Source organism: Lampris incognitus, chromosome 1 (genome assembly GCF_029633865.1).
Source record: "Lampris incognitus isolate fLamInc1 chromosome 1, fLamInc1.hap2, whole genome shotgun sequence".
Taxonomy (NCBI): Eukaryota; Metazoa; Chordata; class Actinopteri; order Lampriformes; family Lampridae; genus Lampris; species Lampris incognitus.
Window position 1 is genome coordinate 49,842,164 of NC_079211.1, and position 16,309 is coordinate 49,858,472.

Here is a 16,309-nt window from a genome sequence, read left to right on the forward strand (position 1 = left end):
ACGACCGTGGGCGGTCAAAATGACCGCCGGCTTTAAACTCTTTATTCTGTCAAGATAAATACCCAATTGAGATATTGATGTATTACATATGTTAGTACGTCTGTTAAGAAACGACTGACACCAAAATGAACGTTTTAGCCACTTTAACACTATTTTTAAACAATTTGAAATGGCGGCTGTGCCCAGACATGTTGGCAATAATCAAACATCAAGTTTAGACTATTACTCTGCACTGGAGGACGCTAGTGTGTTTCTAGGACAGCGCAATGAACTTCGCGAAGGAAATGACGTCACCAACACGCGTCATAAATAGTGACACGAAGTGCACGATCACGCGCACATCACGAGCTGCTCCGGGTCGTTTTAGGCAGATCTTATCCTAACTTTTCTTTGTGCAATTGATCTAAAACTCATTATAATGCAAATATATTAAGCGTTATGGGCATTCAGGGGGCGGCAGGTCTGCATCTTTTTTCCCACAAAGTGATCAAACTTTGAAAACCCAAAACGGTCAAAATGACCGGCTCGGTGGCTCTAGTTTGAGCGATCAGACTGCCTATAACATGGGTGTGCCAGTCTGTGGTGACATGGTATCACCCCATGGTACCTAATGAGCTTTTCTCCTCAAAATATCACGTATAAGCGGAGTAATTGTCACTAGTAGTGGTCTTCCACAGTGGATTAAAACTTCACCCATTCCTTGTGGCCCTTTGTGCATCGCTGCAGGCTCTCTGCTGAATTATAAAATGACGTTAAGGCCAACCGGCTAACTAGCCAGCAGGCTTTTCCAGCTCCCTGCCCCGCCTAAAGCCTTAAAGCTAGCAGGGCCCCATCCTGCCGCCTCCCTTCTCAGCCTGCTGCACACAATATGACAACCTAAACACCGCAGAAGCTGGCCTGAGTTAGCGCAAGTTAGCCCCTCATGGTGTCATGGGGTGATACATGCATGAGTGTGTGTGGGAGGGGGGGGGGTTGAATTAGTGTGCTGTCACCCTGCAAAGACCCAAATTAATGGCGTTGAAGTGTCTGTACAGCGATGTCCGCGTGCGCGCGCGCACGCACGCTGTCCTCTCGTGGCAACGGCGAGTGCAGCTGAGGAGACGGGGCAGGAGCGGGGAGGGAGGCGCGCCGTGGACCAAGTTTCGAGGGCGGATCCTTCTAGCCTTTTCTTTCACCCTCGTCACCGTTGCTCTGGGAGATTGCTTTTGTCAGCGCGTGTCAGAGGAGGTTTGAACGCGGCCAATGCAAGCGAATTAGAACGAGAGGTAGAGCGCGAGGAGAGAGGAGGTGCGGCGTTGGCCCGAGGAAGCGGGCCGGGCGAGCCAAGACATCTCCTCCTCGAACTCGAACTTTGGAGAGAGCGCCCGACTCCAGCAGGGCGCTGTCAGCACGCCGTGCTGCCGGGTGGATGGATGGATGGATGGATGGATGGATGGATGGATGGATGGATGGATGGGTGGATGGATGGAGGGGGAGGCTGTCGGGGGGAGAGAGGGAGATGAACGGTGCACGCATGAGAAAGTTGGGAAAACAGGGAGACGACGTGGGGGGGGGGGAGGGGGTAGAGAGGTTGGGTCCCCTGCTCTTCTCCGCCCTCCCCCCCCTCCCCTCTGTAATATTTGCTAGTAATATTTGATTTGCTAATGTCCCTTACGGCTTTCCGTAGCGCCACAACAAAGTCACGTGATGTACGTAACAACGTCAGTCGGAATCCGGTCGGTGAATAAACACCCAGCACGAGAGAAGTCGTCCTTGCTTTATTAATGTTATAAGTTAACATAGCCAGAGGGCACAGATCATTACATGGTGTCAGAGTAGCGGAGTTTAAATACCCAATATGGATTCGTACGGCGTTCCAGCTCCACGGATGGACTGGGAATCGGCGAACTTACCTGAAGCATGGAGACGATTTCGACAAACAACGGAGCTAATGTTCACGGGCCCCCTGCGCGGGAAGAATGAAGAGGAGAAATGCAGCTACCTCCTGCTCTGGATAGGGGAAAAAGGGCGCGATGTGCACAACACTTGGACACTCAGCGGAGAACAAGCCAAGAAGCTAGAAACGTACTACGATAAGTACACTGAGTACATCACCCCCAAAGCAAACCCGATTTATGCCAGATATAAATTTCATGAAAAGATGCAGGGAGAGAGTGAATCCTTCGAACGATTTGTAACTGAGCTAAAGCTCCTAGTCAAAGACTGTGGCTACCCAAATGCCGACGAGATGGTCAGGGACCGCATCGTGTTTGCCACCAACTCACCCAGAGTGAGAGAAAAGCTACTTAGCCAGGGAGCTGAGCTAACGCTAGAAAAAGCCATAGATGTAGCCCGCTCACACGAGCTAGCAAAGCAACAGCTAACGTTTATGGGCCAGGGCAGCACACATGAAACGGTGCACGCAATAGGCAGAAAGACTTACAAACCGAACGCACCCAAAGCAGCTAACGCTAACTTCAGACAAAGGGACGTTAGCACCGCCGCCAGGGCGTGTAGCTATTGTGGAGGGCTACACGGCGCTAAAGCCACTTGCCCAGCTAAGGGTAAACAATGCATTAAATGCAAGAAGCTCAATCATTTTGCTAAAGTATGCAAGTCTAGCTCCCAGGGACAGACAAAGTACTACCGCGGCACAGTACATGCCGTCGGAGAGAACCCAGAAGAGTGCACCACTGACAGAGAACAGGAAGAACTGTACTTCGACAACATTACAGTGGAGAGCACCGCTGTGGGAGAACAGACAGAGCTGTACATAGACTGCATCTCAATAGAGAACAACGGAAAAAGCAACGAGCAGGCTTACGTAGAGGTTGGAATTGGCACACCTCCACAGAAGGTAAAGTTTAAACTAGACACTGGGGCACAGGCCAATACTATTCCCACCAACCTGTTCCAGGCGCTGTTCAAAAATGTGACACTGAAACCAGCAATACACAGACTCACTGAATATGGAGGAGGCGCGCTGAGCGTGAAAGGCACATGCAAACTCAAATGTAAGTACAGAGACAATGCAATTATGCTGGACTTTTACGTCATTGACACAAACGCCCCACCAGTCATGGCAATGAAAACATGCCGTGACCTAAACTTGGTAAAAATAGTGATGGCTGTGAGCGAGGAAAACAATGTCACATCACAGAGCATAATGGATGAGTATGCAGATGTTTTCCAAGGAATAGGAGAGTTCCCAGGCGAGTGCACCTTCCGCGTCACACCAGATGCAACGCCGGTCGTCTGCCCGCCACGCAGAATCCCCATCGCCCTACGCAGCAAACTGAGGGACGAGCTTGACAGCATGGAGAAAGGCGGCATAATCTGTAAGGTAACAGAACCCACAGAATGGGTGAACGCACTCGTCATTGTTGAGAAGCCAAAGACAGGCAAACTTAGAGTGTGTTTAGACCCCAGAGCTCTTAACAAAGTGATACAACGACCTCACTACCCCCTCCCCACGCTGGAGGACGCCACCACAAAGCTTGCTGGAGCTGAGTACTTGAGCGTGTTAGACGCGCGGTCAGGCTATTGGGCCATCAAACTGAGCACTGAATCCTCAATGTTGACGACATTTAACACAGTGTTTGGCAGGTATCGTTTCCTCAGACTGCCATTCGGAATCGTGTCCGCTCAAGACGAGTTCCAGAGACGCGTGGATGAAACATATGAAGGATTGGACGGTGTGACGGCCATAGTGGACGATATACTAGTGTTCGGCAAGACTAAAGAGGAACATGACCAGCGTCTCAGAGCGATGCTGAAGCGCACAAGGGAGCGAGGGGTGAGGCTCAACCCCGACAAGTGTCACATATGCGTGTCCGAGGTAAGCTACTTCGGCCACACGCTCTCACACGAAGGCATCAAACCAGACCCACACAAGGTGAAGGCGGTCAAGGACATGCAACCCCCACAGAACAAAGCAGAGCTGGAGACAGTCCTCGGCATGATCAACTACCTCGCCAGATTTGCTCCACACCTCTCACAGATAAACTCACCCCTCAGACAGCTTCTGAAACAGGACAGTGAGTTTGTGTGGGATGCAGTCCACGACAAGGCGTTCCAAGAGATGAAGAATCTCATTACACAGCACCCAGGTCCAGTACTCTCATATTTCGACCCGCAGAAAGAGCAGCGACTCCAAGTGGATGCATCCAAAAGTGGCCTTGGGGCTGTCATGCTCCAAGATGGCAAACCAATTGCCTATGCGTCCAAGTCACTCAACAGCACTGAAGAAAACTACGCACAGATAGAGAAGGAGCTCTACGCTGTGGTCTTCGGCTGCAAGAGGTTCCACGAGTACATGTATGGACGAAAAGTGATTGTGGAGTCAGACCACAAGCCTCTGGAGGCAATACTAAAAAAGCCACTGGCAGCAGCACCACCCCGGCTGCAACGGATGATCCTGGCGCTCCAAAAATACGACATCCAAATCATCCACCGCCCCGGTAAGGACATACCGGTGGCCGACACACTGTCACGCAAGTCAATAGAACACCACGACAGTGACCTACAGGAAGGGATGGAGGCCCAAGTGCACACAGTCCTCAGCAACATCCCTGTGAGCGACACAAGACTCACAGAAATCAAGCAGGAAACAGCGCAAGATCCACAGCTCACCGCACTCAGACGAGCCACACTCACTGGCTGGCCAGACACAAAGAAAAAGTGCCCGCCCAGCATCCAGGAATACTGGAACCACAGAGCAGAAATCTCAGAAATGGACGGTATCCTGTTCAAAGGTGAGAGAATCATTGTCCCCCAAAAGCTTCGCAAGGACATGATACAGCGCATCCATGCCAGCCACCTTGGCGTGGAAAAAAGCAAATGCCGAGCAAGAGACTTACTGTTCTGGCCTGGCATGGGGAAACAGATCGAGGATGCGGTAGCAGACTGCAGCATATGCCAAGAACGGCGCAGCGCAAATGCAAAGGAACCAATGATGTCACACGCCATACCCGAGCGGCCGTGGCAAGTGATAGGCACAGACCTATTCACATGGAACTCACAGGACTTCATAGTCACTGTGGACTACTACTCCAGATTCTTCGAGCTAGAAAGACTTTACAGCTGCACCTCATCTGCCGTCATCATGAAGCTGAAAGCAGCAATGGCTCGACACGGAATCCCCGAGACTATCATCAGCGACAACGGTCCGTGCTACAGCTCTGGTGAGTTCCGCAACTTCTCACAGACATGGGGTTTCTCACACACCACCACAAGCCCCCACTACCCACAGAGCAACGGCCTCTCCGAGAAGACTGTCCAGACGGCCAAACGCATCCTGGACAAAGCCAAAGCTGAGAACAAAGACCCCTACATGAGCTTACTGGAGTATCGCAACACACCGGTGGACAACCTGAAATCACCGGCACAGCTACTGATGAGTCGGAGGCTGCGGTCCATTCTCCCATCAACAGCAAAACACCTGCAGCCACAGATCGCCAGTCAGGAGGATGTTCACAAAAGGAGAGAGGTATGTCAACAGCGCCAGCAGGCATACTACAACCACATCCAAACCAAAGAAGGTCAGATCTACCGACGCAACCGTCAACACCTGCGACAAAGCAGAGTGAACACTCACACTACACACACACACACTTCACAGCAGACTGTTACCAGCGCTAACAACAACACACAAGCCCATCAGCAAGAGCATGCTGAACCTCCAGACACGAACAATCAGCGACAACCAGACACACAGCCTGGTTACACCACGAGGTCAGGTCGCACGGTCAAACCAAGACAAATCCTTGACTTATGAATGTAAAAAAAAAAAAAAAAAAAAAAGATGAAATGTTATTACGGTGTCACATTTAGACAGGGAAGGAAATGTTTTACACTACTTTGTTGCAGTCCAGTTATATAAGAGTTCCATTTTCATATTCTTTCTTATTAAGATTGTATTCGTTTATAAACGTGCTCAACGTGGTCTGTATCTCTGCAGAGAAAGCAGCACTTTTCAGAAAAAGGGAGATGTAATATTTGCTAGTAATATTTGATTTGCTAATGTCCCTTACGGCTTTCCGTAGCGCCACAACAAAGTCACGTGATGTACGTAACAACGTCAGTCGGAATCCGGTCGGTGAATAAACACCCAGCACGAGAGAAGTCGTCCTTGCTTTATTAATGTTATAAGTTAACATAGCCAGAGGGCACAGATCATTACACCCTCCTCTTCCAAACTAAAACGCGTACTTGAAATTCATGGTTAAATCCAGCTGCCATTAGCTCCGCGCTGATATTTGGAGACGGCAGTGAGCAGCTCATTACTAATGGAACACATCTGACAGTGATCGATTGGGGAGGGGGCGGAGAGAGGAGGGGGTGGAGAGAGGAGGCGAAAGAGACGGGGGGGAGTGTGTGAGGGAAGGGGGAAAAAGGAGAGGCGGAAGGAAGCGGGCACCGAACGAGAAGTGGGAGATTCTTAATGCGGCTCATTACTAATGGACGATATTGGAGTTCACTTCGCTGCAGAGCAAATATTTGGCAGTTAGTTAAATTTCAATATTTTTCCTCTCTCGCCAGCCACTATTATGCGCGCGCGCACGTGTGTGTGTGCGGGCGTGTGTGCGCGTGTGTGTCTTCTTGTCGCCAACATGTTCTCTTCTTTTCACATCCCCCTCCAGCCATGTCACACTCTCGCTCAGCGCCCAACTTCTTCTTCCCCGCCGCTCTAGTAGAGTAAGTAGGGAGGTAGTGACCTCTAGTGGTAAACGGTGGTCACTTCACCTTGTTACTGCCGTGGCGAGGCAGCGGCAGCCAGCTACCAACCGATATGATGTGTCTCATTTCTGTCCTGCAGAAAGTGCAGATTACCAGACCCACAAAAATGCTTTAGAGAAACAAAAAAAACGGCCGTTATGAAGCGGAGATAGTGGCTATCATGAAAGAACAAACAGTAAGTTGAAATACTGGACATATTGTACATGTTGCCAGTTAGTGTGGCAGCAGATATAATCCAACCGATTCTGTCAGACATGAAAAACAAGAGAGATTTTGTGGCAGACGAATTTTAGAATACTCCTCCTTTTTTCTATAGGGGGAGGAGAGCGTGGTCACTGAATGATCAAATTGTTCTCGGTCCATAATTCACCTTCGTGCCCTGTTTATTCCAGCAGGAGGCCATCTTGGGCTCCCAGGTGGCCACAGCAAGATGCTGACTGCTGGTTTACCACCATGATGACTAGCATGGTGGCTGACCTCAGGGTCACATCCAGCACATCCCAACTGATGCTTAGAGCTGGGTCAGAACACACAAAAAGAACAAGCTGCGTCCCTAATTATCTGTCTGTCTTTCCATCCACCTGTCATCTGTCCATCCATCTGTCCAAAAGCCAATCACTTCATTTTGGGAATGTACAGTAAAGAAATCAGCTGTTTTAAATGATATCTAAGTTTGATTGAACACTGTGTGTGTGTGTGTGTGTGTGTGTGTGTGTGTGTGTGTGTGTGTGTGTGTGTGTGTGTGTGTGTGTGTGTGTGTGTGGTGTGTGTGTAAAAGAGAGAGAGAGAGCTAGAGTGTGACAGAGGAGGAGGGGTAAAAAGGACAGAGAAAAGGGGAGAAAGATTGTGTGTGTGTGTGTGTGTGTGTGTGTGTGTGTGTGTGTGTATGTGTGATGGTAATAGATCATATTTCCCATGGTTTCATTCACCAGCCTGGTCCCATTAATCTCCCATTCACTTATATTGCCTATGATAGCACTCTTCAGACACACACACACACACACACACACACACACACACACACACACAGAGCTTAGAATACATAGAATTGTGTGTGTGTGTGTGTGTGTGTGTAAAATTCTTCTCAGTGACAAGACAGTGTGCTTGGTGTTGGTCCTGACTATTTTTTTTTGTTTGTTGACTAATGTTGTGGTGACCTAGCTCACTAACTAAGCAATATCACACTCGAGGTCGTGCTGTTATGCTGAATATCAGCACGGCTGCACGACCTCAAAGTGTGATATCGCTTCTGTACAACAGTTCTACAATCGCCGTTAACAAGTTGACAGTAATAAGGGACAACAGATGATGATTTGTTTGTTTATTTAATCATTTATTTAGCTCCGCCCACAAATAGTTCCACAACTGTGCTCTTGAAGTTGGAACCTTTGCCAGACGACCTGAACAACAACTTTTTCCTGCACGGCTTGCTACTTTGTATAGGTCTACACACGTGACCACTCGCTAGCTATGCTGGCTAGCTATGCTGGCTAGCTATGCTGGCTAGCTACGCTGGCTGGCTAGCTACGCTGGCTAGCTATGCTGGCTAGCTATTTATTGTGCAACCAGTGAAACAAGAGTCTGTTGGCACTGGCAGTCTCTTGGGTGGCGTGTGTGATTCCGGTGAGCACTCGTAATTTAACTCAAATGTTACTTGTGGAAATATATCCGTCTTTGCCGTGCAAGTTTGTTACAATCTGATATTGATGAAGACCGTTACTGTGGCCTAATTAACGGTTATTAATAGAACACCTGTGCGGCGGAGTGATACACAGTTAAAAGTCCAGTGCCGTTATACTGAATATCAGCACTCGTGGAAGGCCTCTTGTCCAATCAAATGACTTGGTTGAAGTAACTGTTGTGTAACTGTAAATATGATTTTCCTTTCCTGTTGATAAATCATCAGCGCTCTGTTTCAACCTTGCAAAATAGTCGTCTTTGCTCCCGTCTCTCTCTCTCTCTCTCTCTCTCTCTCTCTCTCTCTCTCCTCCCCACAATGATGTTCTCTCCTGCTTAGTCCTTGCATTGCGTCATGTTCTGTCTTTTGCTTTCTGACTGCAAATTTAAAGTCATTTCTCTCTCTCTTTTTTTTTATCAAACCCTTGAAGCCAAACTGTCGTGGTTTCAAATATTTTTGTCAAAATGAGTAAACCGGTTTCAAAGTGGAAGAAAAAAGCAGCTCAAAAATAACAGTGCTCCAACTCTGCAGCCATGAAACCCTGAAATAATGACAAAAGTGTGTGTGTGTGTGTGTGGGAGGGGGGGGGTCACCTTTTAGGAAATCAGCTGTTGCATTCTGAGTCTAATCAGTTTGTTGCTCTGTTCCCTGGCTGTGCCTCTGCACGCCTCCCCGCCTCCTGCGTGCACGGCGGTGTGCAGACATGCATCGTCTGGAGCTGGCCGGCGGTCTGGGGGTGATCCTGCTGCTGCTGGGGATACTCACAGCCATCTACAAGTGCTACAACCTGGAGATCCTGCTGTGCTACAGGCGCCACTTCGGAAGCGATGAGACTGAAGACGGTAAGGATCTGCTGCTGAACATCTGCCCTGGCTAGCACACACACACACACACACGTGCACACACACGTGTACACGTGCACACACACATTCAGAAGCATACACAAGTACACGCATGGACAAATACAAACTCGCGCACATGTGCACACACACACACATGTACACACACGCACACATGCACACATGCACACACACGCGCACACACACACACATGCACACACAAACACACACACACATATACACACATGCACACACACACACACACATGTACACACACATGCGCACACACACACATGCGCACACACATACACACACATGCACACACACGTGCACACACACATTCAGAAGCATACACAAGTACACGCATGAACAAATACAAACTCACGCACGCGTGCGCACACACACACACTCAGAAGCACACAGAAGTACATGGATCCACATACTGACACACACACACACACACACACACACAAATAAACTCACAAGCATACACAAGTACGTGGATCCACGCGCGCACGCACACACACACACAAACTCACAGGCACACACATACACAAGTACATGGATCCACATACTGACATACACACACACACAAACTCACAGAGCACACACACACACACACACACACACACACACACACACACACACAGAAATCAAGATGGACAGCGTGACATGCGTAAGGCAGGGGATGATAGAAGCACAGGGAAGAAATACTTTGATCGGGTGAGCTCTGAAATGATCTGTTATTACCTTCACATAAATATTGACACTCATTTGTCTTCCGCTGTGGCGCCCCCTAATGGGAGCAGCCGAAAGTAGTAGTAGTAGTAGTAGTAGTAGTAGTAGTAGTTCATTTGTGTTTTAAAATCTGAGGACTTGTGTACTGGTACTTGTTGACATATAGTAAGTCAAACTAGTAAGGCCTCTCTCTCTGTCGCACTGTCTCTCTCTCTCTCTCGCTCTCTCTCACTCTCTCTTTCTCACTCGCTCTTTCTCTCTTGCATGCTCTCTCACTCTCTCTTTCTCTCTCTCGCTCTCTCGCTCTCACTCTCTCTTTCTCTCTCGCTCTCTCTCTCTCTCTCTCTCTCTTGCATGCTCTCTCGCTCTCTTTCTCTCACTCTCTCTTTCTCTCTCTCTCTCACTCTCTCTTGCTCTCACTCTCTCTTTCTCTCTCGCGCTCTCTCTTTCTCACTCGCTCTTTCTCTCTTGCATGCTCTCTCACTCTCTCTTTCGCTCTCTCTCTCACTCTCTCTTTCTCCCTCGCTCTCTCTCTCACTCTCTCTTTCTCACTCGCTCTTTCTCTCTTGCATGCTCTCTCACTCTCTCTCTCTCTATCACTCTCTCTTTCTCACTCGCTCTTTCTCTCTTGCATGCTCTCTCACTCTCTCTTTCTCTCTCTCACTCTCTCTTGCTCTCACTCTCTCTTTCTCTCTTGCTCTCTCTCTCTTTCTCTCTCTCACTTGCTCTCACTCTCTCTTTCTCTCTCTCACTCTCTCTTGCTCTCACTCTCTCACTCTCTTTATCTCACTCTCTTTCTCTCTCTCATTCTCTTTTGCTCTCACTCTCACTCTTTCTCTCTCTTACTCTCTCTTGCTCTCACTCTCTCTTTCTCTCACTCTCTCTTTCTCTCTCTCACTCTCTCTTTCTCTCCCTCTCTTTCTCTCTCTCACTCTCCTTCTCTCACTCTCTCTTTCTCTCTCTCCTGCAGATAATAAGGAGTATGATGCATACCTATCCTATACTAAAGTGGACCTGGACTCCCTGGGCAGGTCAGCTCTTCGTGTGTGTGTGTGTGTGTGTGTGTGTGTGTGTGTGTGTGTGTGTGTGTGTGTGTGTGTGTGTGTGTGTGTGTGTGTGTGTGTGTGTGCATTGATCAAATCTTTATGCTTGTTTATATTAATGTGGTTATCTCGATGTCCAATAATCATCTGCTATTGAACACGCGGTGTGTGTGTGTGACATGGCAGAGCCAGCAGTGAGGAGGAGACATTTGCTCTGGAGATACTGCCTGATGTACTGGAGAAACATTATGGATATAAACTGTTCCTACCGGAGAGAGATCTGATACCCAGTAGTAGTAAGTATCTATCTATCTATCTATCTATCTATCTATCTATCTATCTATCTATCTATCTATCTATCTATCTATCTATCTATCTATCTATCTATCTATCTATCTATCTATCTATCTATCTGTCTGTCTGTCTGTCTGTCTGTCTGTCCGTCTCTGTCTGTCTATCTATCTATCTGTCTGTCTGTCTATCTATCTGTCTGTCTGTCTGTCTGTCTGTCTGTCTGTCTGTCTGTCTGTCTGTCTGTCTGTCTGTCTGTCTGTCTGTCTGTCTGTCTGTCTGTCTGTGTCTGCTGGATAACAAAAAGCGTGATTTGAAAATGGCCTTGAATTCACAAGTGGTTTTAGATCAGCTCTGTGTGATTGACATAGCTTGATGGCCTCAGGTGGGCCTGTCCCAGTTTAGCCCAGTGGGCTCCAATAGAAGGCCCCATGACGTTTCATAGTCTGGACTTTGGCATCAGGAATCAGGAACCCTTTATTTGTTGTTTCATTCCATGTACTTGTGTACATGAAATAATAATAATAATAATAATGCATTTTATTTGTGGGCGCCTTTCAAAACACTCAAGGACATCTTACAGAACATAGTTAAAAGAAAAAGCAGCACTGTAGCAGACAGCATAAAATCACAACAAAGCAAGGTAGACAATAAAAAGTTAACACAACAGGTAAGTATAAAATCAACATCTGCACAAAACTCAGTGAAGTGTGGCTCAGACTGAATATTCCAGTTTGAAAAGGTGCGTTTTGAGATGGGATCTGAAGGTTGAAAAAGAGGCCGTGTTGTGAATTTCTTGTGGGAGAGAGGTCCATAGGCGGGGGCAGAACGGCTGAAGGCTCTAGTCCCCATGGTAGTCAAGCGGGCCGATGGTGTAGTGAGTTGGAGAGCAGAAGAGGATCTGAGAGTGCAGGAGGGCGTGCGGATATGAGGGAGTTCAGAAAGATAGGAAGGAGCTAGGTTATTAAGGGCCTTCAAGGTGAGGAGCAGGATCTTGAAGTCAATACGGTATAAAACAGGACGCCAGTGGAGCTGCTGAAGAACAGGAGTGATATGCTCTATGGATGGAGTTCTGGTAATGATACTTGGCTATCAGTGTTTCGTCTGTTTGCTTTTGACCTAAACAGATCACCACCGATGCACAAACACGCTCACCTTGTTGTCAACCTGTCTGTCCCTAGAGGACATTTGCCCCCAAATACCCAGAATTCATCACTCTGTCAGAAAAATCAGAATTCCTCTCCCTCACTGCACACAACTACTCTCACAGATGCATCCACTGATAAATGTGTGTGAGGAGTGGAACACCCACATGCTCTTCTCTTGACTGATACACAATCCTACACAATCTTCCCAGAGATGCTCAAAAGTCATTTTTTGCAAGTCCAAGTCAAGTCTCACGTCTTTGGTCACTAGTCCAAGTCAAGTCTCAAGTCTTTGAGGAGCAAGTCCAAGTCAAGTCTCAAGTCTTTGAGGGGCAAGTTGAAGTCAAGTCTCAAGTCTTTGAGGGGCAAGTTGAAGTCAAGTCTCAAGTCTTTGGTCACAAGTTCAAGTCAAGTCTCAAATCTCTGAGGAGCAAGTCCAAGTCAAGTCTCAAGTCTTTGAGGAGCAAGTCCAAGTCAAGTCTCAAGTCTTTGAGGAGCAAGTCCAAGTCAAGTCTCAAGTCTTTGAGGGGCAAGTTGAAGTCAAGTCTCAAGTCTTTGGTCACAAGTTCAAGTCAAGTCTCAAATCTCTGAGGAGCAAGTCCATGTCAAGTCTCAAGTCTTTGAGGAGCAAGTCCAAGTCAAGTCTCAAGTCTTTGAGGAGCAAGTCCAAGTCAAGTCTCAAGTCTTTGAGGGGAAGGTTGAAGTCAAGTCTTTGGTCACAAGTCCAAGTCAAGTCTCAAATCTCTGAGGAGCAAGTCCATGTCAAGTCTCAAGTCTTTGAGGAGCAAGTCCAAGTCAAGTCTCAAGTCTTTGAGGAGCAAGTCCAAGTCAAGTCTCAAGTCTTTGAGGGGCAAGTTGAAGTCAAGTCTCAGGTCTTTGGTCACAAGTCCAAGTCAAGTCTCAAGTCTTTGAGGGGCAAGGCGAAGTCAAGTCTAAACTCTTTGGTCACAAGTCCAAGTCGAGTCTCAAGTCGCTGTGTGCATGACTTAAGTGCGACTCAAGTCCAAGTCGCAAACTCGAATCCCCATCTCTGAATCCTCCTATAAATTTATACAGCTAAATTACACAAAACATACACAATGTGCACATCCTTGATAGGGAGGAATGCTGGTTTGAATGGGGAGTCAAAGTGGCCATCTATGTGAAGAGGGAACAACCATCCCTGAACTGGGGGGGGGGGGCTAAGAGTACATCTGTCACCATCTTACAATGCTGTGATTGCAAGTATTCCCCAATCCTGTGTGGATAGCACACATGACCACTGTAACTCGTTAATGCTCACAGTAATTTGCATATAAAACCGATCACTGGTTTCGTTTGTGATGCGACTGTGCCGGTTTCAGTCATTATGCCTGCAGTCAGCTGAGACTGACGAAATCACTTAGATGAAACGTTTCTCCCATTAAACGTTGTGTCCAGAGGAACTGATTCAACTTTCTGGGATTTCCTTACCTGGATTATTGAGCATGCATCAAGATGTTATATACATCCAGCCAGCCATTATCCAAACCACTTATCCTGCTCTCAGGGTTGCGGGGATGCTGGAGCCTATCCCAGCAGTCATTGGGCGGCAGGCGGGGAGACACCCTGGACAGGCCGCCAGGCCATCACAGCAACAACACACACACACACACACACACACACACACACACACACACACACACACACACACACACACACACACACACACACACACACACACACATACCTAGGGACAGTTTAGTACGGCCGAGTCACCTGACCTACATGTCTTTGGACTGTGGGAGGAAACGGGGGCCCCGGAGGAAACCCACACAGACAAGGGGAGAACATGCAAACTCCACACAGAAGATGACCCGGGACGACCCCCAAGGTTGGACTACCCCGGGGCTCGAACCCAGGACCTTCTTGCTGTGAGGCCACCGTGCTAACCACTGTGTGTGTGTGTGTGTGTGTGTGTGTGTGTGTGTGTATTTATCGTTTTTTTCCCCTGGAAACCATCAATGGTGTACATAAAAGTGCTCAACAAATGAGGAGTGGAATATCAAATTAGATGTAGGCGGGAAAAAAACGTTTACTGCATAGCAGTACAAGCTTGTTTGCTGCATCGCGCACTCATCAGCTGCCTTTGGCAGATGAGTGGTAAAAAAAAACAAAATGTCTCACTGAGCAAAATGAAATAAACCAAAATTTTGCAGCAGATGATCTACACTGTGACAAATGGCATGCCCGGTACAGCAGTGATGCTGTGAGACCACTAAAACAATGTACCACATACCACATCCTGGTATTACTGGTGTATGGCCCTACATGACCTTACAGAGATTCACCTCTTTGAGCAAAAAAAAAAAAAAATCAAGAATTGCAGTTGTAGCAGGCTGAGGAGCAAAAACATTTGGACACTGGAAGATTGGAAAAAATATTGCTGCTGCTTCACACTGATTTGAGGACTAGGCTGTGGAGAACCCCACATGTGTCCGAGCATCCATCCTGCTAGCAGCCTCTTGTGTGTCACACTAGAGGCTGCTAGCAGGGTTGTGATGGAGGTGGCGTGTGGGACTGAGTTTTCACCCAGCTCTGGCTTAGTCAGCCCAGCTCATTTCAGCCCAGTATTATTATTTCTATTCTATTATTACACTGGTCTACAAAAATATAGTTTTTTTTTCTTGCATGGACTTTGGAAACTGTTTTTGGCTCAGTTTGGGCTGCTGAATCCAAATCTGAGCTCAGATTTGCTCTATCCCATCAAGTTTTCGTGCTATCTGTACGCTCCTTATTCAGGATTTTACAAAAGTTGACCATCTAGTCTGGCAATCTTGGTGGGGATAAAAATGACCCCTGTTCATTTCCTAAGTAATGTCATGCTAGGCTGAGTGTTTATTTATTCATTGTAATAATTTTGGCATCTATCGATCTTCTAATGCAACAGTGTTTTTTTTTAACTTCGAGTGTAAAATTGCTGTTTTCTCAAAAATATTGATTTTTCATAGTTCAAAAACCTGATGTGATAGGCACAAACTAATGCCAGATTTGGATTCAGCACCCAAAAGTGAGCTAGACTCCGTTGAAAAACCCCATGCAAGAAAAATTGTGTTGACCAGTGTTATATATATTGTATATTTTATATAATATATATATATACATTATATATATATTATCGTATAGTATATATTATTTCTATTACATTATTATTTCTATTATATATTATATATATTATTGATATTATATATCAATGTTATATTTCATATTATTTATATCATTATTATTGTTATTTCTATTATATTATCATTTCTGTCTTAGCCCATCTTATTTCAGAGGAACACCTGCGCCGGCAGACATCCGCTATGCATGTCCTTTCAGTCCGTTTACATCTAATTCAATACGGGAAGATTTGCTCAGAGGAGCAATGGGCAGTGACACACATAGTCGACACACGCACACAACCCGACACATCGACTCACGCCACCTAACACAAGTCCGGGTAATGCTGCACGTATGGAATACAGCATTACCCGGGCGGTACAGTGTGTCACGTCTCTTATAATCTACTCCCATATTTTCGGAATGTGTGTGCGTGGTGTTAGTGTGTGTGTGTGTGTGTGTTAGTGTGTGTTAGTTAGTGTAGATAGCGGGACCGAAAACTAAAGCACTTATGATCCTAATTCTTTTTGTAGGTGGTAGGTGTTGTCTCAGACAGTAAGGGGAAACTCCCAGAAAATTAAAATTATGCATAATTATGCATACATATGCAAAATATTCATTTTTCTAAAAATGGCTAAAAACCACTTTTCTTGGCATTTCAGATGATTCTGAGCATCTTTGATTTTTTTCACCTATATAAAAAATGTTTTTCTGGGACTTAGAAATGTTTTGGCATTA

The 16,309-nt window shown here is 46.8% G+C and overlaps 1 protein-coding gene across 1 annotated transcript in view; it reads left to right on the forward strand.

Moving 5' to 3' along the window:
• il1rapl2 (interleukin 1 receptor accessory protein-like 2) overlaps positions 1-16,309 on the forward strand; it is a 343,193-nt gene that overhangs the window by 308,288 nt on the left and 18,596 nt on the right. Inside the window, exons 9-11 of the mRNA XM_056277780.1 lie at positions 9,097-9,237; positions 10,943-11,003; positions 11,202-11,311. Coding sequence (XP_056133755.1) covers positions 9,097-9,237; positions 10,943-11,003; positions 11,202-11,311 — 312 coding nt within the window. The remainder of the gene's footprint in view (positions 1-9,096; positions 9,238-10,942; positions 11,004-11,201; positions 11,312-16,309) is intronic.